The 27718-nt window shown below is 37.7% G+C and overlaps 4 protein-coding genes across 8 annotated transcripts in view; 2 read left to right on the top strand and 2 right to left on the bottom strand.

Annotated features, from left to right (window-relative positions):
- OR1B1 (olfactory receptor family 1 subfamily B member 1) overlaps window positions 1-3876 on the top strand; it is a 381661-nt gene extending 377785 nt beyond the window's left edge. The window contains exon 3 of the transcript XR_014826703.1: window positions 3755-3876. The gene's annotated coding sequence lies outside the window, so the exon portion shown is untranslated. The remainder of the gene's footprint in view (window positions 1-3754) is intronic.
- Window positions 1-27718, bottom strand: part of LOC110258960 (olfactory receptor 1J4-like) — a 141228-nt gene that overhangs the window by 8386 nt on the left and 105124 nt on the right. The window lies entirely within an intron of this gene.
- LOC110258964 (olfactory receptor 1L6-like) overlaps window positions 1-27718 on the top strand; it is a 184725-nt gene that overhangs the window by 94445 nt on the left and 62562 nt on the right. For 2 of the 4 annotated variants that reach the window (XM_084995067.1, XM_021082250.2), the window contains one exon: window positions 3755-3899. The exons of the other annotated variants lie outside the window; for them this stretch is intronic. The gene's annotated coding sequence lies outside the window, so the exon portion shown is untranslated. The remainder of the gene's footprint in view (window positions 1-3754; window positions 3900-27718) is intronic. 4 annotated transcript variants of the gene reach the window in all.
- Window positions 15388-27718, bottom strand: part of LOC100620597 (olfactory receptor 1J4-like) — an 82191-nt gene continuing 69860 nt past the window's right edge. For both annotated transcript variants that reach the window (XM_084995035.1, XM_084995045.1), the window contains exon 3: window positions 15388-18963. In XM_084995035.1, coding sequence (XP_084851161.1) covers window positions 18006-18947 — 942 coding nt within the window. In that variant the 5' untranslated portion in view covers window positions 18948-18963 and the 3' untranslated portion in view covers window positions 15388-18005. The remainder of the gene's footprint in view (window positions 18964-27718) is intronic.

Below are 27718 nucleotides of genomic sequence, written 5' to 3'. Positions count from 1 at the left end.
CTTAAGCCACTGTGCAGGGAGCAGGAGTTTCCTCCATTCTGTTCTTAAATATAAGTTCACAGACCCAGAGGCCAAAACTAATCCTTATTCTACCACCTACTACCCATCAACTATCAAGATTGATTAGTCAAACCTCAGTGGCATTCTCTGCTCAAAATATAATCTTCTCTGGATGTGCAATGACCTTGTGATTTGGCTCTCTGTCTCCAGGTTCTCCAATCCATTTGCAAACCACCTTACCCATTGGTTACCTGAGTCATCTTTATAAAATACAATCATAACCTTCTTTATGTTTAATCCCCATTCCAGCCCCAGCCCAGGTCCAGTCAGTGGCACTCAATCACTTGCAAGACAATGTCTAAACTCCCTAACAGGGTATCCTACCTCCTTCACAGTAGAGTCCTTGTCTGCTGGGCTGGTCTCACTTTTTTTTCTGATAAGAAATTAATCATATTTGGTTCAAAAGACAATCACAGCATTTGTAAACAAAAAGCCTTTTTCAGTCTGACTTGTTTCACTAAGCATAAAACTCTCTAGGTCCATCTATATTAATGCAAATGGCATAATTTTTATGGCCTAGTAATATTTCATTGTGTGTATAATCTCTTTGAGTTTCACTTCTTGATTTTCACTCAACTCATACACTCATGGGCTTTAGCAACATCAAGTTTTTTACATCTCTCCAAATTTACTATGCTCATTCAATGCCATGTCTCACTCTTCCTGGACTGTTATTGCTCCCATTATGCATTAAAATCCTGAATGTCCTTTAACACCCAGCTGCAGATGAAATGAATGAAAGCCTAGGGGTTCACAGGGGATGAATCATACAAATAAATTCACATCTTCAAGTAAGTAATTTTATAAGTTCTTAAACTTAGTACTAGAGTAGTGTCTTGGTCATTTTATAATCTATCTATCCAATAAGTAAATCACTAAAAAAAAAAAGATTGAATTAAATGAGTTAGTCCTACACCTCTGTGTGGTCAAAAAATACATAACCTCAATCTAATTATGAGAAAATATCAGGAAAAACTCAAATTGGGAAAGCTCCTAATGATGTCCAGGCAAATCAACTCTATCCTCCCTCATGCTACCACCATTTATAATACATATTTTCTTGTTCTAAGCCTCAATTTCTTCAACTGGAAAATACAGATAAAAGCAGTATATGCTTCATGTGATTATTTTGAGATATAAAAGGTAAAGGTTTTAATACAGAGCCTGACACATATAATCATGCATAATAAGCACAATTAGTAGTTTTATTGTATTAAAGCATTTTTTCACACTTATACACATCTTTTTAGTTCCCCTAGCTCTACACGACTAGAATGTTGCCTTCCTTCATATGGAAGTTGTGTCTTTCTCCAGCACTTCATGACCAGAACTAGGTTTCCTGCCTGATATATAGGAGGTAATGTACTAAATGGCTATTGAATGACAGAATCTGTAAGATAAGTACAGTCTCACTATTTCTCCAAAATTAACTTTTTATCCTTAATGACACATAAATAAAATTTTACATATTCTTGAGTTCTGTATTGATTTCTTTTAAATCATCTTCCTCAAAAAAACCTTTCTTGGACTCAAATTAATAATCAACCTAACAGTTGTGGGATTTTTCCTCCAAAAGCTAAGCAATTCTTATTCTGCAGTAGATCCACCTTTTTTTCTTTACCTGTGACAAAATAAGATTTTTTTTACTTTTAAAATTTACATATGTCAGAGATGAAATTTTACATATAGTTGTATTTTATATAATAATATAATATATAAATTATGCAATAATATATTATTTAATATATTATACATACAGTCCAAAGCTGAATTTGTAAGTATTGTAGCTCCTGGTTCTAGGGTGTTATGATCACTCTCCTCTGAGAAAATTCTATTATCACACTTTGAAAGAATTAGTGTTAAACTTATTTTTTGTCTTTTTGTGGTTTTACCTGTGGCATATGGAGGTTCCCAGGCTAGGTGCCAAATCGGCCACAGCCACAACAATAGCAACATGGGATCTGATCGGCATTTGTGACCTACACCATGGCTCACAGCAATGGCAGATCCTTAACTCACTGAGCAAGGCCAGGTATTTAAACCACATCCTCATGGATACTAGTCAGATTCATTAACCACTGAGCCATGATGGGAACTCACAATTTTTAGCTTTTAAGAAGGATATAAACTAGTCTGTTGAAATGTCAATAATGACTGCCTTCTAGACGTATTTATTAACTGGTGATCTCATTACCCATTCATGATTTTAGAAAAAGTAGCAACATTTGTTTTAAGCCCAATGAGATGCTTTACTGTGGAAGGTCATGAGTCAGACCTGGGATGCTTCAAATAAAACTCATATTTAGAGATTTACAAAAGTTTTATATACATATTCCTATCAATATGACTTTAAGGATGCCCAAAACTATGGAAAGCCAATATAGCAGGACAGGTGGTAATAAAACAATTTCCATCAGGCAAGTCAATTCCTTTCCACATGTCTTGATAAAAATTCATACACAGCAGTATCAACAGCTCATGGCTGAAAATGTGCACAACAGTATTTACCTCTTTAGAGAATGGTTCTTACAGGGTAGGGATCCAAAAGACAGATGTCCATTGCCAGTGAGGAAACTGAGCCAGGCACTCATTGGCATGTCTGGCCAAAGGAGGCATCCTTTCCTTAGACCAGCAAAAAGGTCAAAGCTCTGTTCAGGTTTTGGCTCTGGAACTGGATGAGACTGAACCTGCAGCCAGAGTGGCTCAGCTTACTCAGGCAGGATGGGGGTGGAAGATGCTCTTTGTTGTTCTACAAACAAAGCTAGGATGTTAAATGGCAACTTCATCAGCACCAGGTCAAGGGTCACTCTGAGAGAGTCTTAAGTGAGTAGAGGGTAGGATGTACTTCTGATCTGTCTCTTCTCATCTACTCACCCACCATCTTACTCATCCATTTCTCCTTAGTCGGGTTCTATCTCAGTCAGAAAGATGTGTTGCTGTATCCTAGGACCACTGTGTCATAGGCCCACTCTGCCCCTCTGATTTGGGAAAGACAATCTATCTACCATGATCCCATAGGTACCATAATTCAGGAGGATGTGTCCAGTCTCCAAAATTCATCTCTGATTCATAGGAAGGGAAATCCAGTGATTATTTTCCTCAGCAAATTGTCATCATAAGCAAAATTTGGTATTTTATTTCTTTCAAATAAAAAATATATTAGATGTTTTTTGATTTTTCTATGTACACAGAAGAGGAAATGGAAATTCAGAGGAGTTAAGTGGATAGTGTGAGGTCACGCACCTTGATATAGACAACCTGCAACTGAAATCTGTCTTTCCCAAATATTCTTCCCTTACAGCTATATGGTGATGAGTCTCAGGAGCATGTTTTTTAAACGTTTCTTTTTTTGGCCACACCCATGACATGTGGAAGTTCTTTGGCCAGGGAATGAATCAGAGCCACAGCAGTGGCAGCACTGAATCCTTAACCACTAGGCCATCAAGTAACTCTTCAAGCATCTTTGATCCTGTTCATCCTTAACTAAGCACAGACTGAAGTAAGAGAACTAGGTGGTTCACTGGAGGCTTAACTCATCACTAAAACCTGTTGTCACTAAGCTGAGTAGAAATGACTTCCACACAGACAGATAATGAAGAAATTGAATGAGATAGGTGCAAATTCTGTGGGGGTAACAGAAGACTCCTGACCATGGATGCTTTCTTTGTCTTTCTCATTCTCTGTCTGGACACAGCCAGTGTCTTCTTCAAACTCACACCTGCAGGCATAAAATTCCATGGACAACTGGGCTGAGAGTGAACCACTGAGAGAAGGGCACTTCAGTCCATGAGAGTGATCAGTGTTCCCCAAACCAAGAAGAAGCTTCAAGTCTTTCTCTGGTAAGTGGAGAAACTGAACTCATATCTGTGGATAGTTTCCTGGAGCTAAAAAAGGCAACTAAAAAGTTTATTTTCCTCATCCACAACTGTTATTCCTAACAACAAAATATAGAAGGAGAACTGAATGAGAAGTGGGGAAAGGAATGGAGATACTACAAATCCCCAATTCTGCAGCGTTTCTCTGCAAAGGGAGCCTTGTTAGCCAAGATTTTCCAACAATTCATAAGAACTAATAAATTCCCAACATTAGCACATCCGCCCTGCCCACCAGCCAATGACAACTGCCATTCAATTTTCTGCTTCTCTGAGAATAGAATTTTAGATTCCACACATAATAGGGATCACACAGTATTTGCCTTTCGGAGTCTAACATATTTCACATAGCATGATGTACAAAGTTCAATTAAGCAAGAGTTATTGAGATCTAATGTACAGCAGAATGACTACAGTTAACAACACTGAATTGTGTACTTGATATGTGTTAGGAAGGAGGATCTTGAAAGAAGTCTTTTCAACACACACACACAATTAAAATAGTAACTACAAAGAGGTGGTGAATTCATTAATAAGCTTGATTGTGGTGAATATTTCACAATGAATATGTATTAATAACAACGTATTGTACACTTTAAATATATATAAAATTTATGTTATGACCATACCTCATTAGAGCAATTAGAAAAAGAAGTAATAGATTCTTTCTTGGGAAAGAAGAAGAGAAACACAAGACCTACTACTAGCAATGCTATTGCTCAATCTAACATAGAAGAGTGATATTAATATCAACTTAGAATTCACAATTTATACTAAGGAATTCCTAGGAAATCTGAAAATAACTAGAATAGAATGAATTTTAAGTTATCAAATATTTATTGAGCATTTATACTAACCTGGGCTCAAGATAAGTGGTGTAGGATCTGGGGTTATGTGACTATGTGTGTTTGTTATAAAGATGAGCAAACATCATTGTGACAAGAATGCCGCCTTGTGGAAGAGTTTCTCCAGGGCCCTATTCATGCCCCTATTTCTGAGGCTGTAAATGAAGGAGTTCAGCAACGGGGTGACCACTGTGTACATCACAAAGGAAATTGTATCCTTGGCACTGGAGGTGCTGGATGAGGGGAGAAAATACAGCCCAATAATTGTTCCATAATACAGAGAAACCACTGAGAGATGGAGGCCACACGTGGACAAGGCTTTGCAGATGCCCTTGGTAGATGGAACCTTGAGGATGGTGGCTCCGATGCAGCCATAAGAGACCAAGATGCACATGAGGGGGAGGATAATGATGGCCACTCCTGCTATGAAAATTACCATCTCATTGAGGATGTGTCTGAGTAGGAGAGCCTGAGGAGGACATCGGGTCACAGAAGAAATGGGGTATGGTGATGTCAGCACAAAAGGATAACCAAGTCGGGAGGAGGGTGTGACACAGGGCACTGGTACAGCAGAAAATCCAAGACACAGATATTAGCAAGGTACACACTCCCTCTCTCATGATGGTGGCATAGTAGTGAGAGTGACAGATGGCAACCTACAGAACATATGTCATTTTTGTGAGAAGGAAATTGTCTAAATCAGTAAAAAATACATCTGTGTTACACATTCTGCATAAGAAATGAATGGATCCTGAGTCTGCATGTCCATCAGCATTTTGGGACAGTGACAAATGACAAGGAGATGTCCGTGAAGGCCAAGTGGCTGAGGAAGAAGTACACAGGGGTGTGGAGGCGAGTGTCCAGCCTGATGAGCAGGATGAGGAGCAGGTTCCCAAGCACCATGGTCAGGTACATGCCCAGGAACAGGGCAAAGAACACACCCTGATACTTTGGCCAGATAGGGAGCCCCAAGAGGAGGAACTCAGACACATGGCTCTTGTTCTCCCTTTTCATGAAAAGCAGAAACCAACATATTTTGTATTATAGAAGCCAGATAAAAAAGGAGGCTTTTCTACTGCCGAATATGCCAATGTATGAGTGCAATGCCCTGTCCCTGCAAAAATCCTTTAAAGTGGATGGTATCATCATGTGAAATGAGCAAATTTACCAAAAGAGAAGAGCATATGATACAGAAGAGAAACTGGCTTAGTGTCATTTTTCCATCACCTAGGGGAGAGGCAGCCTCTATGTCATTTGCAGTCAATAAAGAGAAAGTGTCACACTGTCTAGCAGAGGGATAGTACATTCAAATGTCCCTAATTTCTATTCTGTTTCTGTACATTTATAAACAATCATAAGGAGTTCCCACTGTGGCTCAGTGGTACCAAAACTGACTAGAATCCATGAGGACACAGGTTCAATCCCTGGCCTTGCTCAGTGGGTTAACAAGCTGGCATTGCCTTGTGTGTGGTATAGCTTGCAGATGCTTCTTGGATCACCTGTTGCTGTGGCTGTGATTTATGCTCACAGATACAGCTCTGATTCAACTCCTAGCCTGTGAATTTCCAAACACTGTGGTTGTGGCCCTAAAATGACCAAAACATAAAAAAAATAAATAATAAATTTAAAAAGTCATGAGAGTTGAGCTTAGTCTTGTAAAATATTGAACTTTTAAATCTGAAACTCATCCTCAGTGGTATATAGAGGAAGATTCAACAACATATACTGAAAGCAAAGTGGATCAAAAATAAATACTCACAATGCCCACTACGTATATCTGTTGATTTATCCAAAGAGTCTTAGAGCTCAGTCACACTTGAAAAGCTAAACATTTTACTGTCAGTTATGTATTATTAGACTAATATTCATGATTATCATTCTCCAATCTCCTCCTGATTCAACAGTCTCTCACGAGCATATCAACATTCACAATCTCTAATGAACTCTTTTCAAGAGAATTCAGAGATAATCACACTCTGTCCACCCTCACATTTAAGGAATTAATAATAAGAAATGGATTAAGCAAGAGAACAGAGAAATATTGGGCACCTGTGGTCAGACACACAGACAAATACACACACAAACACACACACCTGCTTCCAGTGAAAGATATCTAGTACTTCTCTGAACTTTATGCTCAAGTGATTTAGCTGCAAGAACTATGGGCTGGTTTCTTACCTTTTCTGTAGACACCCTGAGACCAGGTTTAGCCACAACTTCTTAGGTCCTGAACCTCTCACCAGCATCAGAGAGAAGAATCATAAGCTTATAGATTAATCATCAGTTATTTCACCACTTTCAGAAATGGAGAGGTGAAGACTATGCTGTATCTGCCAAGTAGAGGACCCAAGGGGACAGAGCACCAAGCTCTTAGTAAGAGTCAATGCATTAAACCTGTGATAATACTCAATTTTCCACCTCCTGCCTCCAGGACAGAAGCCCTATGACAGTGGACCCTAAACTGGGATGTTTTATACAATCACCTGGGGAGTTTGTTAAAGATGCAGATCCCAGCTCCACATTTAGTGATGCTCATTCGTGAGACCTGGGAACAGATGATTCTCAGACAGATGGTTCTCAGGGCAGACTGTGAGGTAATCCTGTCCTTAAGAAGGACGTCAGGGAGATGCCGTGTGCATGGGAGCCCAGAAGGAGATGTGGGGAGATCTCCTTACTGGCCCTCCATAACAGAGTCATGTTTCACCTGACAGGTCATAGCCTGGGATGTGAAGAGGGATTTTTCTCCCCAGTGGACATTCCTATTATATTTGATGCTTTAAATTCAATTCTGCTTCCTGATGAAAATCCACATAAAACAAACATGAAACAAAGGCCAAGGTCAAAGTACTTCACATTTCCACTGTTCATTTTTTATCTTCAAACAATGGTTTCTATTAATTCAGCTTTTCCTGAAGGCCTTTATTTCTGTTGAGAGCCTAACAACCAGGCACTGACTGCTGGCCCTATCCATTAGCTCCTTCTCCCTGAAAACACACTGAGCATCCTGAGGATAACAGCCTTCTCACACCAAAGAAAGATAGCAAATATTCAAGCTCCCACACCAAAAATAAATAGTAACCCCCCAAAATACAAAGGGGTATGCTTGCATAGAAATAGTGTTACAAGACTACAGTTTGTCTTCCCCAAATTCAAATAAAAAGAAAAAAAAACACAAGCAAGATGAAGAAGCTAGAAAACATTATCAGTTAAAGCAACAGGAGGATTCACCTAAAGCAGTCAACAATGAAACTGACCTCTTGCACTCTGACAGATTTTGAGTTCAAAATGGACATAGTGAAAATACTGAAGGAATTAAGAGAGAATAGGAACAGTAGTGCAGATTCCTATAGAAAGGAACCAGAGAATATAAGGAGGAACCAAAACAAAACAAAAAAAAAAAAACAAAAAAAAAACAGAAAATGCATTTGCAGAGATACAACCTGAGCTAAAGGCAATAAAGACCAGAATGAATAATGCAGAGGAACAAATTAGTGACATGGAAGATAGAAAAATGGAAACCACCGAAACAGGACAACAGACAGAAAACCAAATAAAAAGAAATGACAGCAATCTAAGAGACCTATGGGATAATATAAAGCGGGCCAACCTATGCATAATAGGAATTCCAGAAGAAGAAACAGAGAAGGGGATTGAAAATATATTTGAAGAAATTATTGCTGAAAACATTCCAAATGAAAGTATACTGATATCAAGATACAGGAATCACAGAGAGCCAAAAAAAGTTGAACCGAAACAGGCCCACACCAAGACATATTATAATAAATGTGGCAAAATTTAAAGAGAGGATTCCAAAGGCTGCAAGAGAAAAGCAAAGCGTTAACTATAAGCGAAACCTCATAAGTCTATGAGGTGATTTCTCTACAGAAACACTATGGCCCGATGGGAGTGGAAAGATATATTTAAAGTTCTGAAAGGAAAAATAAATTTGCAACCTAGAATACACTAAGCAACAAGATTATCATTTCAAATAGAACAGAAAAAAATATATATATATATATTTTTTTTTTTTGCTAAAAGAGTACAGCAATACTAAACCCATTCTAAATAAAATACTGAAAGGGATTCTCTAAATTAAAACAAGAGAGAGAACAAAGAAAAAAAAAGAAGAATTTTGATGGAGGAAACCACAATTGGAAATCAATCACTTAAATAAACCAGCATACAGATCTAAACCTGAAGATGTCAAAAAAAATAAAAGCATCAAAAACAAAAAATATGGGGAAGGAAAGTAAGACAATATATATAGTTTTTATTTTAATGATGTGTTTGAGCCTATATGAAAAGCAGGCTAAAGCAAGCAGATATAGGAAGGGATTTACATACTTAAAAAACAGTGCAACCACAAATTAAAACCAAACATTATTATTCACAAAACTGAAAAGAAGAATACTCAAGCATAAAATAAATGGAAACCATCCAACCAAAAAAAGAAAAGAAGAAAAGATAAACAGAGTTAATTGGACAACAAGGTTTAAAATGGCAATAAATACATATCTATCAATAATCACCTTAAATGTCAATGGACTGAATGATCCAATCAAAAGCACAGAGTGGCAGATTGGATAACAAAGCAAAAACCATCAATCTGCTGTCTACAGGAAACTCACTTAAGGTCAAGAACAAACACAGATTGAAAGTGAGGGGACAAGAAAAGATATTTCATGCCAAAGGACCAGACAGGAAAGCAGGAGGTACAATATGCATATCAGACAAAATAGACTTTAAAATGAATTCCATAAAGAAAGACAAAGAATGACACTCTTTAATGGTTAAAGGATCCATTCAAGAAGAGGATAGAACAATCATCAATATATATGCACTTAATATAGGAGGACCTAGATACCTACAACAAATACTAACAGACATAAAAGGAGAAATCGATGGGAAAACAATCATAGTAGGAGACTTTAACACCCCACCCACATCAATGGACCATTCCTCTAGACAGGAAATTAACAAGGAAACAGAGATCCTAAAGGACACGATAGAAAAGTTAGACTTTATTGATATTTTCAGGACATTACACCCCAAAAAATCAGAACATGCATTATTCTCAAGTGCACATGGAATATCCTTAAGAAGTGAACACACACTGGAGCACAAAGCTAACTTCAACAATTTAAGAGTATAGAATAACTTCATGTATCTTCTCTGACCACAGTTGTATGAAGCTTAAAATAAAATGGAAAAAAAGAAATGAGAAAAAAACTTACTACATTGAGACTAAATAACATGCTACCAAAAACAAATGGGCCAATGAGGAAATTAAGAAGGGAATTAAATCATCTCTCATGAAAAATGATAATGAAGACATAATCACTCAAAATCTATAGGATGCCAGAGAAGCAGTGCTCAGAGGGAAATTCATAGCAATACAGGCCTTCCTCAAAACGAAGAAAAATCTCAAATTCCCAAGTTAACCTAACACCTGAATGAATTAGAAGAAAAAACAAGACCTAAAGTCAGCAGAAGGAAGGAAAAAATAAAGATCAAAGAGCAAATCAATAAAATAGAGATTCAAAAAACAATAGACAAAATCAATAAGACCAAGAGCTGGTTCTTCGAAAAGGTATAAATTGACAAACCTCTGGCTAGATTCACCAAGAAGAGGAGAGTAAAATCCCAAATAAATAAAATTCAAAATAAAAAAGGAGACGTCAAAATGGATACTATAGAAATACAAAAAAAAAATGAGAGAATACTATGAACAATTGTATGCCAACAAATTTGACAACCAAGAAGAAATGGACAGCTTTCTAGAAACTTATAGCCTGCCAAAAACTCAATCAGGAAGAAATAGATCAAATGAATAGACTGATCACTAGAAATAAAATTGAGCATGTCATAAAATTACTCCCTACAAATAAAAGTCCAGGACCAGATGAACTAACACTCAAATTCTACCAAACATACACAGAGAAACTTATACCCATCTGCCTTAAACTTTTCCAAAGATTGAAGAAAGGAACACTCCCAAAGACATTCTATGTTGCCACCATCCCCCTAATTTCAAAACCAGACAAAGATGCCACCAAAAAAGAAAACTATAGGCTGTTACCTTTGAGGAATATAGACACAAAAATTCTCAACAAAATTTTAGGCAACTGAATCCACCAACATATAAAAAAGATCAAATAACTTGACAAAGAGGGATTCATCCCAGGTGCAGAAGGATGGTTCAACATATACAAATCAATCAATGTTATACACCGCATTAACAAAAGAAATGTCAAACACCACAGGATCATGTCAATAGATTCAGAAAAAGCATTTGGCAAAGCCCAACATCCATTCATGATCAAAACTCTTACCCAAGTGTGTATAGAGAGAACATACCTTAACCTAATTAAAGTCAAACCCACAGCAAATTTAACATTCAAATGGAAAAGAGCTGAAAGCCTTCCCACTAAAATCTGGAACAAGGCAAGGATGCCCACTCTCCCCACTGTTAGCAACATAGTATTGGAAGTCCTAGCAAAAGCAATCAGACAAATGAAAGAAATAAAAGTCATCCAAATAGGAAGAGAAGAGGTAAAACTGCCAGTGTATGCAGATGGTATGATAGTATATATAGAAAACCCTAAGGACTCAACCCCAAAACAACTTGAACTGATTAACAAATTCATCAAAGTAGCAGGATATAAGATTAACATTCAGAAATCAGTCACATTTCTGTATACTAACAAAGAAATATTAGAAAAGGAATACAGAAATCCAATACACTTTAAAATTGCAACCCAAAAAAGCAAATACCTGGGAATACAACTGATCAAGGAGGAAAAGGACTTATATACTGAGAACTACAAAATATTAATCAAGGGAATTTAAGAAGATGTAAAGAAAGGGAAAGATAGTCCATGCTCCTGAGTAGGAAAAATTAATACTGTAAAAATGGACGTACTCCACAAATCAATCTACAGATTCAATGAAATCCCTATCAAATTACCCATGACATTTTTCACAGAATTAGAAAAAACAATCCAAAAATTTATATAATAGCCCAAAAGACCCAGAATTGCCAAAGCAAATCTGAAGAACAAAAACCAAGCAGGAGGCATTACTCTCCTAGATTTCAGGCAATATTGCAAAGGCAGAGTCATCAAGAAAGTGTGGCACTAGTACCAAAACAGACATACAGACCAATGGAATAGTGTATAGAGAAACCAAAAATAAACCCACACACCTATGGTCAATTAGTCATTGACAAAGGAGGCAAGAATATAAAGTGGGAAAAAGACAATCTTTTCAGAAAGAATTTCTGGGAAACCTGGACAGCTGCATGCAAATCAATGAAATTAGAACACATCCTCACACCATGCATGAACATAAACTCAAAATGGCTTAAAGACTTAAAAATAATACAAGAAAGCATCATACTCCTAGAAAAGAACATAGGCAAAACATTCTCTGACATCAACCTTATAAATGTTTCCTCAGATTGTCTCCCAAAGCAACAGAAATAAAAGCAAAAATAAATCAATGGGAACTAATCAAACTGACAAGCTTTTGCAGAGCAAAGTAAACCAAAAAGAAAACAAAAACACAACATACAGAACGGGATAATATATTTTCAAATGATGCAACTGACAAGGGATTAATCTCTAAAATAGACAATTTATACAACTCAACAGCAAAAAGCCAACAACCCTATTGAAAAATTGGCAAAAGACCTGAATAGATATTTCTCTAAGGAAGATATGCAGATGACCAATAAGCACCTGAAAAAATCCTCAACATCACTGATTATAAGGGAAATGTAAACCAAAACTACCACGAGATACCACCGCACACCAGTCAGAATGGTGTTAATTACTGAGTCTACAAATAACAAATGCTGGAGGGGGTATGGAGAAAATGGAAGCCTCCTACACTGTTGGTGGGAATGGAAGCTGGTACAACACCTATGGAGAACAGTATGGAGAAACCTTAGAAATGTTTACATAGAACTTCCATATGACCCAGCATTCCCACTCTTGGGCATATATCCAGACAAAACTCTACTTAAAAAAGACACATGCACCCACATGTTCATTGCAGCTCTATTCACAATAGCCAAGACATGGAAACAACCCAAATGTCCATTGAAAGATGATTAGATTAGGAAGATGTGGTATATACACCCAGTGGAATACTACTCAGCCGTAAAAAAGAAGAAAATAATGCCATTTGCAGCAACATGGATGGAAATAGAGTCTCTCTTCCTGAGTGAAGTAAGTCAGAAAAAGACAAATATCATTTGATATCATTTATATCAATTATCTAATATTAGGCACAAATGAACATTTCCACAGAAAACAAAATTGTGGACTTGGAGAATAGATTTGTGGTTGCCAAGTAGAGGGGAAAGGAGTGGGGTGAATTGGGAACTTGGGATTAATCAATGCAAACTATTGCCTTGGAATATATTAGCAATGAAGTACTGCTGTGTAGTGCTGGGAACTATGTCTAGTCACTTATGTTGGAGCCTGATAATGTGAGAAAATAGAATGTGTACATGTATGTTTAACAGGGTCTCCTCGCTGTACAGTAGGAAAAAAAACCGTATTGGGGAAATAATAATTAAAAATAAATAGATAAATATTTTCTTAAGACATAAAAAACAAGAAAATAAAATAATAAAAAATAAAATCAATTGTGCTTCCTGAAGGATATCCAAATAAAACAGACATGAAAAGAAATGATAAAGTCAAAGTACTTCACCCTTCCATTGTTCTTTTTTTATCTTCCTACAATGGTTTTTATTACTTTCATATTTCCATAAACAGAATTTGTTTTCTATGGTATTTTACAGCTTTTTTCTATGATAGTTTATTATAATATTTACATTTTTCTTTAATGCATATCAATATGTCAGTCCACTTATACTTTTTTAATTTTTAGCTGATCATTTGTTGTAGTAACACAAAGATTCATGGTGAAAATTTACTAAATATTATACTATGCCTTTAAATATCTTTTGATAGATATCTCATTAAATATTCTTGACTCTCCAAAGAATCCATTTTAAACGGCTCCATTTTCTTAGTTCCTGAGTGCCTGTGGATTGCTCTTTTTTTATTTTATGTTTATGGCATAGAGTTGACTTACAGCATTGTGTTAGTTCCAGGTGTACAGCCAAGTGAATCAGTCATACATACACAGATGTCCATTCTTTTGCCCCATAGAGTTTATTACTAACTATTTAGATTTTCCTGTGCTATACAGTAGGTTCTAGTTAATTATCTACTTTATACAGTAGTGTGTATGTGTTATTCCCACCTCCCAATTCTTCCCTCCCCACAGTGGTTTCCCCTGTGGTAAACTGAATTTTGGTTTTTGAAATCTTTGTGCTTTTTTCTTGTTTACAAATAAGTTATTTTCTATCATTTTTTATTAGATTCCACATGATACTTGTATTTGATTTACTTCACTCAGTATGCTAATCTCTAGGTCCAACCATGTTGCTGGAAATGGAATTATTTCATGATTTTTTTCTGGCTGAATAATAGAGAAGATGTAGTACAAGAAAAGAGACTCTACCATTGAAAAGATACAGAAAAATACATGAAGAATGGAAATCCAGATTGAACACCATGCAAAGAAAGGCAACAGAGCCAGTGTCTTCCTTCACCTATGGGACCACCTAAGTCAGAGCTTATGGAATTTGATAATTGCATAATAAAGGCAGTCACTATTGTGGTATTCTTCCTATGTGTCACACATCAAACTCCTTCCAAATATTTTGTTTTCCTTCTTCACACCACAAGTAGACTAGAGTTAGGAAATAACTCAGCCTTAAATGCCACTCCAAATGCTAGCAAATACTATTTAGTGTTATATTTATGTATAAAGTTTGTAACCTTACTGAATTTTGCATAGCCAGACACACATACACAAAAAGAGGAAATGAAAAGCTGGAAAGACAGAGGTAAACACTTAAGGCTCAAAAAAAGACATATAAATAAGAACACAGTAGAAGAGATAAAATGAATAATACAAATAAAATTCATCTAAACCAAGGGGGAGAGATTGAACCCCAAAACAAAAAAATCTTCCCCCAAAATCTATTTGAATTAAGAAGTTTTAACAAGGTATCAGGAAACAAAGTTAATGAATAAAACCCAAAAATGTATTGTACTTCTATAACCCAGCAGTGAGCATTGAGAATTTCTATATATTATTATCAGTATAAAAGGTAAAAAATACATATGGATGAATTTACTTGCGATAAAGGTACATTAAAAGGCATAAAACCTTCACAGGTGAAATTAAAGAGGGTGTAAATAGAGGTATAACTTGCATGTAAATTGTATAACTTAATATAATTCCGGAGCCTGCTCTCCACTCAGTTGATCTACAGAGTCAATGCAAACAAAGGCAAAATATCAGCAGACTAATTCCAAAAAGGATCAGTAAGGGTCCAGCTTTGCCATGAGCTGTGATGTAGGTCATAGATGAACCTTGGATCCCATGTTGCTGTGGCTCTGGTTTAGGCACACAGATGCTGCTCCAATTTGACCCCTAGACTGGGAACTTCCAGATTCTGTGGGTGCAGCCATCAAAAGAAAATAAAACAGAGAGAGAGAGAGAACTGCCAGACTTCCTTTATCTAATTGCACAATAGTTTATTAAACCATAGCAATGAAAACAACAATAATTGTATGAGGATTGGAATATAGATCAATGAATACTTTGAATAGAATGAATAATTTTGAAATAGATCAGTATCATTAAGGTCATTTAATATTTTACAAATGCAACAAGGCAATTGAATGTGGAAAGGATACTGTTTCAATAAATGGTGCCAGCATGAGTCAACAAAAATATGTCTTAAATGAACCCACCCTTATGTTGGACCACATGGAAAATGTAACTAGAAATGGGTCAAATGTGTAAACCTGTAACTACAAAACTATTTTTTTTGAAGAGAACATTGGATACAATCTTGGAACATATGGAGTAGGCTATATTTTCTTAAATGGGACACAAAAGTCATGAACTTGAAAAGGAAAACATGATTCAGACTTCATAGAAATAAAATGCATCCACTCTTGGAAAGAAACTCAATAAAATGGAAAGAGTAGCTTCAAACTGGCTTAAAATATTTGTTAAACATATTTCTAATAAAGAGCTGAATCTAGAACATATGAAAAATATAATAATCAATTATGTTTAAAATCATATATAAAAATTTTAAAAAGATATTTCACAAGAGAAGACAGTAGATAGGTCTGTAGAAAGAAACACATCTTTAGTCATTAGATAAATGGAAATGAAAACCACAGCAAAACCATCAGAATGGCTAAAAACAAATGACTGGTAATACCAGAGGCAGTGAGGATGTTATTAGAAATTGGAACTGTTCATACATGGTCTGCAGTAATGCACAACATAGAGCCTTGTTGAGAAATTGGTCAGTTTCTCATAAAGTTAAACAAACTCTTGACCCAAAAATTCCACTCCTAGGAATTTCTGCAAAAGAAATAAAACCCTGTTTCCCTAAAGATTTGGATGCAGAGCTATAGGCATGAACATATATATGGGACAAAGGTGATACTGATACACAGGCAAGGAAAGCAAATGTTCATTATTCTTGGTCAGTGGTCATGCTAAGCCAAACCTAGTAGTGCATTTCTTTGAAATCAAACATATTTTAGATATTTTGTAATGTTTTCAATTTCCACAGAAGAAGAAAGGGATGGATATTCAGAGGAGGAAGGGAGTTGCCATGGGCCACACACTCTGGCAGGTAGAGCCTGCAATTGATATCTGTTTTCCCAAATACTCTTTTACAGCTGTGTGGTGCTGAGCCTCAGAAGCAGTTTTGATCACATCCATATTTAACTAAGTACAGGCTGAAGAACAATTATGTGGTCCCTCACTGGATGTAGAAGAAAAATGATTATTACATAGATTGCTAACATAAAACTTGTATCATTAAATTGAGAAAAAATGATTTTCATGGAGATTCATAATTAAGACACTGAATGAGACAGACGCTAAACTCAATAGGGGCAATGGAAGACTCCAGTCTGAGGATGCTTTCTTTGTCTTTCTCATTCCCAGTCTACTCTGAGCAGGCATTCTCAGCAACTCATGCATGCTGTCAGAACACTCTAGAGACAACTAGTCTGAGAGTGAACTGCTGAGTGAAGGGAACGCAGTGTCTCAGAGTGAACAGTGTTTCTAAAATCCAGAAGAAGCCTTGAGTCCTTAAGTGGAGGAGCTGAACTCACAGCTGTGGATTGTTCCTGAAGCAATAAAAGCTATTCTACAGTTTCTTCTCCTGACCCATTCTCATCACTACCAACAACCAAAAAATGAAAATATTACTGAATGGGAAGCAAGGAAATGAAAGTATCTAATTGACCAAGTCCCAGTTCTGGCACCTCTTTGTGCCACAGGAGCCTGGTCAGCCTGGAGCTTCCACCAATTCATAACGATTCTCGTGTCCTCCTCCCCGGTCCCTAGCTACCACCATCCTATATTGTTCTCTATGAATTTGACTATTTTAGCTTCTATATTCTCCTCCACATCCTCTAGCAACCACTGTCCTATCCCCTGCTCTATGAATTTGACTATTTTAGTTTATAGATAAAAGTGATATCACACAGTATTTTTCTTGTTTTGAGTTGGACTTATTTCAGTAGCATAATGGACAAAGATCCAGTTATGCAAGAGGAATAAGTTCTCCTGAGATCAAATGTATAGCACGATGACTATAGTGAACCAGAATGTATTGGTCACTTGATATTTAATTTTCTAGTACAGTGGATCTTAATTTATCTCACCCCACACACAAATAAGTTAAAATGGTAACTAAGTGGAGGTGGTGAATATATTAATTAACAATTGTGGAGGTTATTTCACAAGGTATACTATATCAGAATATGAATCTGAAGACTTTAATTGTGTACTGTATTTACAGGACAATTTTACCTCAATAAAGTTACTTTATAAAGAATTAATAAATTCCTAGGATATAAATAGAGACATTACTACCAGACATATAATTTCTGAATATTGTAGACAAGAGCAGTAATCAATAATATTAACTCAGAAATCACAATTGATACTAATGAGTTGCTAGGAAAAGAAAGAATACCTGTAACAAAATGCACTTCATGTTCAAAATATGTACTGAATTTTTGTACCAGCTGGGCTCAAGATAAGATGTGTAGGGTCTGGGTTACATAACACATGTGTCTGTTATAAAGATGAGCAAACATCATTGAGACAAGACTGTTGCCTTGTGGAAGAGTTTTCCCAGGGCCCCCTTCATGTCCCTGTTCCTCAAGCTATAAATGAAGGGGTTCAGCAAAGGGGTGACCACTGTGTACATCACAGAGGCAACTATGTCCTTGTCACTGGAGGTGCTAGATGAGGGGACAAAATACAGCCTGATAATTGTTCCATAATACAGAGAAACCACAGAGAGGTGGGAGCCACATGTGGACAAGGCTTTGCAGATGCCCTTGGTGGATGGAACCTTGAGGATGGTGGCTCCAATGCAGCCATAGGAGACCAAGATGCACATGAGGGGGAGGGTGATGACTGCCAGTCCTACTGTGAAAATGACCAGCTCATTGAGAGATGTGTCTGAGCAGAAGAGCTTGAGCAGGGCACCAAGGTCACAGAAGTAATGGGGGATGATGTTGTGAGCACAAAAGGACAGCTGGGCCAGAAGGAGGGTGTGACAAAGGGCAACTGCACAGGAGAGAATCCAAGATACAGTTACTAGTAAGGTACACAGTCCCCCTCTCATAATAGTGGTATAGTGGAGAGGGTGACAGATGGCCACGTACCTGTCATAGGCCATTGAGGTGAGCAGGAAATCATCCAGACAAATAAAAAATAGGAAGAAATATGTCTGTGTTATACACCCTGCATAGGAGATGGATTGATCCTGAGTCTGCATGTTCATTAGCATCTTAGGGACAGTGACAGAGGAAAAGGAGATGTCGGTGAGGGCCAAGTGGCTGAGGAAGAAGTACATGGGGGTGTGGAGGTGAGGGTCCAGCCTGATGAGCAGGATGATGAGCAGGTTCCCCAGCACTGTGGTCAGGTACATGCCCAGGAACAGGGCAAAGAACACACCCTGCTGCTCTGGTGGGATGGGCAGCCCCCGGAGGAAGAACTTGGACACGCTGCTCTGGTTCTCCATCCTCATGCTCCTCTCCTGTCTTCTGGGGAAGGAGGGGAGTGGGAAACATCAGTGACATTAAATTGCAATTGTGGCCACCACACCAGGATCTCTGACTTTCTTGTGGAGAAAAAGAATAAGTGCCTGCATTTCTTTAATCACATAGTGTTGCCAAAGAAAGTGACACACCCTCAACACTCAACATGATTCCTTTCTATGGAAACCAGCAAATTCATTCTTCTTTTTTCTTTTTAATCAACCATGTTTCTGACACTAAGCTACTAACTGGACATAGAATAATAAATACGACATAAAGGATCCCTTCCCTCAGGATACTGACTCGCAAGGGCACATCTGACCAAGGACTGACTAAAGGTGCAAACCTAAAACCAGACTCCCTGTGTTATGATTTTGGTCCCATCACTTTCTCACTGTAGGGCTTAGGATGCTAAATCTCTCTTGGCCTCAGGTTGTTCCTCTACAGCATGAAGATGACAATATTCCACATTCCTAGAGTTAACAAAAGGATTCTAATTTATTAGGCATTAATATCTAAGAACACTCTCCCACATCAAATAAGCACCCAAAATTGCATAGAATATTTTTATGAAAGTATCTGTATTCCCCCCAAAAACAGTATTAAGTTCAGGAACTTAATAAAACAATATTAATAAGTGGTCAGCATAAAGGACCAAGAAGATAAACTGAAATTTATGTTAAACTACCTGAGCTCTTACACTCAATGTAAATTTCTGAGCTAATATCTTATCACTGGGGTAAGTTCTCTGGTGGAATTTTCTTAATGCAAGTTTATCTTCTCACCAAGAAATAAACCTTACCTCAGCACATGTACCTCTATCTATGTCCATCTACATCTGATCATCCAGATGTCTCAGATCTGGATATTCATCATTAGGAAGACACCTGAGATCTGAGATGGGGTCTGAGAGCTGAGAGATACTGAAGGATTGGAGTGTCTCTTAGAATACAGTTACCTGATTGACTAGCACTATTTCACAACGTTGAACTTCACACTGATAATAACTGACAATTAATGAACACAATGGCAGGAAAATACATTTTTGCATGATTTCCTCACTGACTTTTTCAATAGTCTGAGGAGGGAGGAGTTCCTGCTGTGACTCAGCGGGTCAAGAACCCAACATTTTTTTCTGTGAGTATATGGGTTCCATCCAAGCCTTCACTCATTGGGTTAAGAAATCTCCATTGCTGTAAGCTGGAGCATAGGCTATAGATGCAGCTCAGATTTAAACACTAGCATGGAATTTCCATATGCCTCAGGAGTAGCTGATATAAAAAGAAAAACAAAAAACCCTTCAAAGCAGCGTTATCAGAAGAAGTAAATCTATCATGATTATATAATTATTATATAGTTAGTAACTTCTGTAGTCACAATTCTCTCCCATATTATTAAAAATATACTGTAGTCTTTTGATCCTATGACCCTACTGCTCCTCTCTCCCTTTAGTTAGACAAAAAGGCAAAGGAAAGAGGAACTTGACATTTAGTAAGAATATACCAGTAGAGGCTTGCTCCAGGGCAGGGAGTTGCTCAGGGTTATTAACTGACTCAGTTCACAGGGCAAAAGGATGGACCAGGCACTTGACCCTCCTGCAAGCACAGACTTCTCAATGAAAGCTGATAGGTCAGACTTATCCCAGGATCTCACAGATCAACTGCAGGAGAAGCAGAGCTCCTAATTATACCCAGAAGCTTCAGTGTGAACAGAAGGGAACAATACAGATGAATAGTTTGATTCCATCAGCAATGTGTGCAAAGAGGTGGCTGAGAAATTGCTCAATAGTGAAGAAGAATGTGTGTGTGACCTAGGGGCGGAGGACAGGTGTCATTTAGACTCCCTCTCCTTTGGTGGTTGGGTTCCATGAGGTCCCATGTCATGTCAGGAAAGCAAAGGCCAATTGGACTCCCAGTAAATATTTTATGCAAATTTATTTATGGCTTTTTTTTTTCTACTGTCAGCACAGGGGTTAAATGATAACAACAGCTCAAACTATCTATACAAAGTATATGTTTAATTCATTTCCTTTCCTTCCTATGCAACATAATAATACCCCATAACAAAAATAAAGACAATTACCAAAACATCCCAGAATAAGTGAGGTTTTAGCTGTATACCAAGTTTTCATGTCACTATCAGGTGGTCCCACCATTTAACACAACACTTGCTGGTTAGTTTCTACTGGACAATGTCCACATTCTCATGCCCAGAACCTGTGGATCTGGTCTGATACGTGGCAAGAGAGAGTTAAGGGGCTGGTGGAATTAAGGCTGCTTTATTAAGGCCGACTTAAATATGTGATTATCCTAGAATATCTGGGTGGACCTAATGTAATCACAGGTGTCCTGAAATGTAGAAGAAGGAAGTAGAAGTGCCAGTCAGAGATTTTAAGATGTTATGCTCCTTGCAGAGAAGATGGAGAAAAGGGACACAAACAATGAATGCAGGCGGTCTCAGGTGGTCTCTAGAAGCTGGAAAAGGAACAGAGACAGTTCTCTTTCAGAGCCTTAAGAAGAAAGGCTAACAATCAGACTTCTGACATTCAGAACTATAAGATAATAAATCTGTGGGCTTTTAAGCCATTGCATTTGTGGCAATTTGTTAGAGCAGCAATAAGAAATTGATATGCCAGTAATGGAAGATTTCAGGTATATTAAAGTACCCTGGTTATCTGGGCACCAGTATACAACCAAATCCTTGTGTCCTTTGCCAACTTCCACCTTTATACAACAAAAAAGCCTGGCTTGACAGAGATAACTCCTACCTAACAAGAAACGAAGACACTCTCTCATTAGGAGCATTTTCCATTGATCACAAAGGAGACTCAGAAATACCCTCATTCCTATATTCAGTAACTGGACTATGTCAGGATTTAAAGCAAGTGAAATTCCTTCTGAACGAAATTGCTTCCCTGTAACTCTATCTCTTTTTTTCTCTCTTTCTGTTTATCCCTTCATTTTGTCTTTCTTTCACTGATTTTCTCCTTCCTCCTCTCTCAGTTCTCATTCTCTCTGCCACTGCATATTTATTTTTGTTACTCCATGTATTCAAATATGCTCTTACCCTCTCTCATTTTCTCTGTCTTTTGTATTCTCTCTTCTCTACCATGTCAAAATCAGCTTTCTGGAGTTCTTGTTGTGGCTCAGTGGAAACAAATCTGACTAATATCCATGAGAATGAAGGTTCAGTCCCTGGTATTACCCAGTGGGTTAAGGATCCATCATTGCTGTGAGCTGTGGTGAAGGCCAACATCTACAGCTCTGATTGGACACCTAGCCTGGGAACTTCCATATGCCTTGGGATCAGCCCTAAAAAATATCAGCTTTTTGATATTGCCTCTTCTAGACCCATATTTAGGTCCATATGTTGCTGAGAAAACAGTGTCCATTCCATCCCCAATACTGACCTTGCTTTCAACTATGTTCCAGTGTGTAGTGGGTAAATATGCCCCAAGAGTCACTTTAAGGGAACCATGTATTAGCTTCCAAGGTCCTTGACATTTTTTGAGCATCAAAAATAAAGCAACAAGCTCAGACTTGCACTCCTGTCTACCAGCCCCAAATCTATGAACTGAGGAGTATAACCAGCCAAGGAGAAAGCCCTATGGGGCAGGGAGATGAACTTTTAATTTCCAGTTCAAGACATCCATCAGACCTGGATTAATTGTCCTATTTCCCCGTTGGTTCCTCTAGGAAATGTGTCTCATGGGAGAGAGGTTTTAGCTGGGGACCTTAGAGAATGAGCCCGTGGAGGAAGGACCTCAGGCATCATCAGTTTTTTTTTTTTTCTGTTCCAGGCTCTGTTTCCCAGCATTAAGCACCCTTTAGCACATTATAAGATCTGGAGAGTTTAAAAAAGAATTACTAGCTCTAATGAGATCCACATAGCCAAAGGACCACTTGGATTATGAGAATTAGGTAGAACAGTATCCCACTCAAAAGGCTCTTATTGGGCCATACCCACCAGGTGACCCAAAGGAAATGATCTTGGGTTTATTCTCTTTAGTGATCATTATGAAATGCAAAGTGACAAGAGAGAGATACTTAGTTTTTTCTTTGGAAAACATTGGGTTTAGTTATATCAAATAAAGTGAATAAATAATTAATATACATCAAATAAAACAGTTTCAAGGAAGGAAGAATAAAGGAGGGAAGAAAGAAGGAAGGAAAAATATAAGAAACATAAACCACAAAGAAAACAAACTTGCACATAGGGAAAAAATTTTTGACACAGACAATGCAGAAAAGTTGACTCAAAATTTAAAAGCTTCCATTTCTTTAAAATTGACCTTTTTAAGAAATGATAATTAGGAGTTCCCATCATGGTGCAGTGGTTAAGGAATCTGACTAGGAACCATGAGGTTGTGGGTTTGATCCCTGCCCTTGCTCAGTGGCTTAAGGATCTGGCATTGCCATGATCCGTGGTGTAGGTCACAGACACAGCTCAGATCCTGCATTGCTGTGGCTCTAGCATAGGCCAGTGTCTACAGCTCCAATTAGACCCCTAGCCTGGGAACCTCGATATGCCATGGGAGCAGTCCTAGCAATGGCAAAAAGACAAAAAAAGAAATTATCATTAATGTGGCACTAGTGAGTCCTAGGATTGAGATATACAGGACAAAGAAGTATGTATAGCTTTATTTCATCTCTGAGGGTTCATTTTGCCATTTTTGATATCTGAGGTTAAAAGATGGTAGGTAGAGCAAAGCTTTATCTGGGCAGCTTCTTTCTAGGTGTGATGACCCTGTATTATTGCCCTAATTTCATGTATATCAGAGCAGGAGTAATGGAGAGACCTGCTGAAGTCCAACAACATTTTAGGTACAAAGAGGAAAGAAAGTCACCTGAATAGTGACCAATTGCAGCTTTGCAAAATCAAAGTGGACAAATCTGAGGTATGCTGGATGCTAGTGTTACCTCAGTAGAATTAGCTTAATTTCCCAAGGTGATGGTTGTGTTAATATTTGTCCTTTGTCTATAGCCTTCCTCTCCCCATCTTTCTTTCCCACTCTCCTATTCCTGTTTTCTTTGATCCCCAAATAAGCTACTAATCCTTCAGTCTTGGTTCAGGATTGGCTTCTGAAGGAATGGAAGTTAATCAATCCTCTATGGCTTAGTGATTTTTATAATTGACTCTTTGTCAGGAAACAGCATTCCTATCTTCACCATGATCCAGAAAGCACTTTTAAACAGGATCTCTATGTGCCTGATACTAATGCAATAAAAATTCAGGGATAAGAGTTCCCATCTTGGCTCAGTGGTTAACAAAACTGACTAGGAACCATGAAGTTGCAGGGGTTCACTTCCTGGCCTTGCTCAGTGGGTTAAGTATCTGGCATTGCTGTGAGCTGTGGTGTAGGTTGCAGACACTGCTCAGATCCCTTTTTGCTGTGGCTCTGGTGTAGGCCAGCGACTACAGCTCTGATTAGACCCCTAGCCTTGGAACCTCCACATGCCAAGGGAGAAGCCCAAGAAATGGCAAAAAGACCAAAAAAAAATCAGGGATAAATCAGACAAAGATCTTGTTTTTCCTCTCTCTGTTCATGAATTTAGAAAGGCTGAAGGCCCATATGGCAGTAGAAAACAAACTGTTTGGTAGTGGCAATTAGCATTTGCTTTTTGGCTGCCAGTTATTTTTAGGAGAGGAACTGTTCCATGATGCTTTAGGAACTTGTCCTTTGATGGTTTCATGCCTTGATTCTCAGGGTCCTATATGAGTGGATTAAGGTGAGAAGCAGATCAATAAGACAGAGCAAGGGTGCCTGTTAGTGTCAGCCGCCTTCCTCAAGTTGAAGTTTGTCAGCCCATGTATTTCTTTTCCTGGACTGCCTCTTTCCCATAAGATTCAGCAAGCATTCCCTAACCTATCTAATATTTATTACTTATGAATGAAAAGCATGATTAAAGAGAAAGGCCTGATTATGTAATATTATGGTTGTGATTTTTTAAAAATATATATATGTCTCCACTTCCAAAAACAAAATAATTTCTTTAACATTTTAGATCACATCTTTCCAGGTTTTAGGAAAAAATTTTGCATTTTTTAAAATAATTATAAACATGTCTATATACAAATTTTCTATTATGCTCTCAAAAATAATATCTTAACATTTTTATAAACATAATTTTAACAGTGATGTAGTATTCTAAAAGCTGTGTACCCCATTTACTATGCTGTCCCTCATTGAGAGAAACTAGGTTGTAACTACTTATTTTCTTTTAAATAATGAAATATCTCACTCATTCTAATTCTAGAGAATTTTTTTTCAGTACTGGGCAGAGAGAAGAAACTGTCCTAGGTCCTATAGCCTCACAACAAAACTCCAGTGGTTCTTATTTTGTTACAGATTTTTTTTCACCTGGATCAGTTTACTTCTCTACATTTTAACTATCAACTGGGGTGCCTGCAGCACCTGCATGAATGAACCACTCAGCAATGTGGCATATTTATCCTCTGATCTCATCTTCAGTCATTCAACCTCTATTGCACTTTAGCCATCTATTTCCACGGTTATATTAGGAAGACTGAGATTGCTTTACCTATTAAATTAAACTTTCAATATACCTTGTTCTCTTTCCTGTCTACTCATTCATTATACAGAATCTTTGGTTTCATAATTCTATCCACTCTGATCCTGTCCATTTTCCCCAAAATTTATTTTCATCTCCACTACATACCTCATGGTTTCTTACTATCTTATGTATTGCCAGAGACTTTACTCCAATGACCTTCCACCCCACACATGTAGAAAAGCTTCCAAGTTGGATCAATCCAACTCTTCATCTTCTATGCTTCCTTACTTTCCATTTATTCCTCTATCCACCAGAGTCTAGATTCTGGTGCCACCACTCCCTGACATTTCTCCTGGTTACTTCTCAAAAATTCTCCTTATTACAAAATCCAAGGGGTCATTTTCAACACTTAACCTTCCCTTCCCTTCCCTCCCATGGTCGCATGTTCTTTATCTTCCTTCCATGTCTCTTGTTCTCTGATGCCCTTTGGGGATGCTCATTCTCTGTCATTTAATTGTCAATGTTCTCTCTGGTCTGTGTTCAGCTCTGTTCACCTCCCTTTCTTTTTGTTCTTTCTTTCTATTAGGGCCATGCCTGTGGCATATGGAGGATCCCAGGCTAGGAGTCCAATCGAAGCTGAGCCACCGGACTATATCACACCCACAGCAACGAAGTATCTGAGCCACATCTGTGCCTTACACGACAGCTCACAGCAATGCCATATCCTTTAACCTGCTGAGCATGATCAGGGATCAAACCCACAACCTCATCTTTATTAGTCAGATTAATTTCTACTGAGCCACAACAGGAACTCCTCTCTTTGTTCTTTCTTTTGCTTTCTTCCCCTCTTTTTCTTCTTTCCATTCTTGCCCTCTTTTCACAATATTTCTTATTCATTTAATTTCTTTTTACAGTCTCACCCTCTTCTATATTGATGGGCCATGAATATCTATCTGGATTCAAAATATATTCCCTGGCATCCTGAATGTCTTCTTGTGAATGATCCACAGGTACTTCATACTCAGTGTGCTAAAAACGTCTCCAATCTGTTTCTCCTTCTAGGTCCCCTATCTCTGGTCAGTCTACCAAAGCAACAGAAATAAAACAAAAATAAACCAATGGGACCTCATCAAGCTGACAATTTTTTTACACAGTAAAGGAAAACAAAAAGAAAACAAAAGGACAATTTACAAAATGGGAGAAAATAGTTTCAAATGATGTAACTGATGAGGGATTAATCTCTAGATTATACAAGCAATTTATACAACTCAACAGCAAAAAAAGCCAACAACTCAATGTAAAAATGGGTGAAAGATCTGAATAGACATTTTTCCAAGGAGGATATACAGATGGCCAACAAGCTCATGAAAAAAAATTGCTCAACATCTCTAATTGTTAAGGAAACGCAAATCAAAACTACCATGAGATACCACCTCACACCAGTCAGAATGGCCATCATTAATAAGTCCACAAGGAACAAATGCTGGAGGGTGTGTGGAGAAAAGGGAATCCTCCTGCACTGTTTGTGGGAATGGAAGCTGGTACAACCACTGTGGAGAACAGTATGGAGGTATCTTAGAAAACTATACATAGGACTACCATATTACCCTGAAAACCCACTCTTGGACATATATCCAGACAAACATTTCCTTGAAAAAGACACATGGGCCCTCATGTTCATTGTGGTTCTAATCACAATAGCCAGAACAGGGAAACAACCCAAATGTCCACTGACAGCTCTTTGGGTTGCGAAGGTGTGGTATATATACACAATGGAATACTACTCAGCCATAATAAACAAAATAATATCATTTGCCACAACATGGATGGAATTAGAGACTCTCACCCTGAGTAAAGTAAGTCAGAAAGAGAAGGACAATTACCATATGTCACTTATATATGGAATCTAAAATAGGGCACAAATGAACCTTTCCACAGAAAAGAAAATCATGGACTTGGAGAATAGACTAGTGTTTGCCATGGGGGAGAGGGAGGGAGTGGGTTGGATGGAGTCAATAGATGCAAACTATTGCCTTTGAAACTGATATGCAATGAGATCCTTCTGTATAGCACAGGGAAATATATCTAGCCACTTATGATGGAGCACGACCATGTGAGAAAAATGAATGTGTATATGTATGTGTGAGTGGGCCACTTTGTTGTACAGTACAAAATTGACAGAACACTGAAACCAGCTATAATCAAAAAAATTAAAATCATTTTAAAAAACCTACATAATTTCCCCT

This window comes from Sus scrofa, chromosome 1 (genome assembly GCF_054392235.1).
Source record: "Sus scrofa isolate SSC_HxYL_T2T_F1_AM1 chromosome 1, Sscrofa_HxYL_maternal_Yorkshire_Landrace_v2.0, whole genome shotgun sequence".
Taxonomy (NCBI): Eukaryota; Metazoa; Chordata; class Mammalia; order Artiodactyla; family Suidae; genus Sus; species Sus scrofa.
The sequence above is the reverse complement of the archived record's forward strand: the minus strand, read 5'-3'. Positions and strand labels throughout refer to the sequence as shown.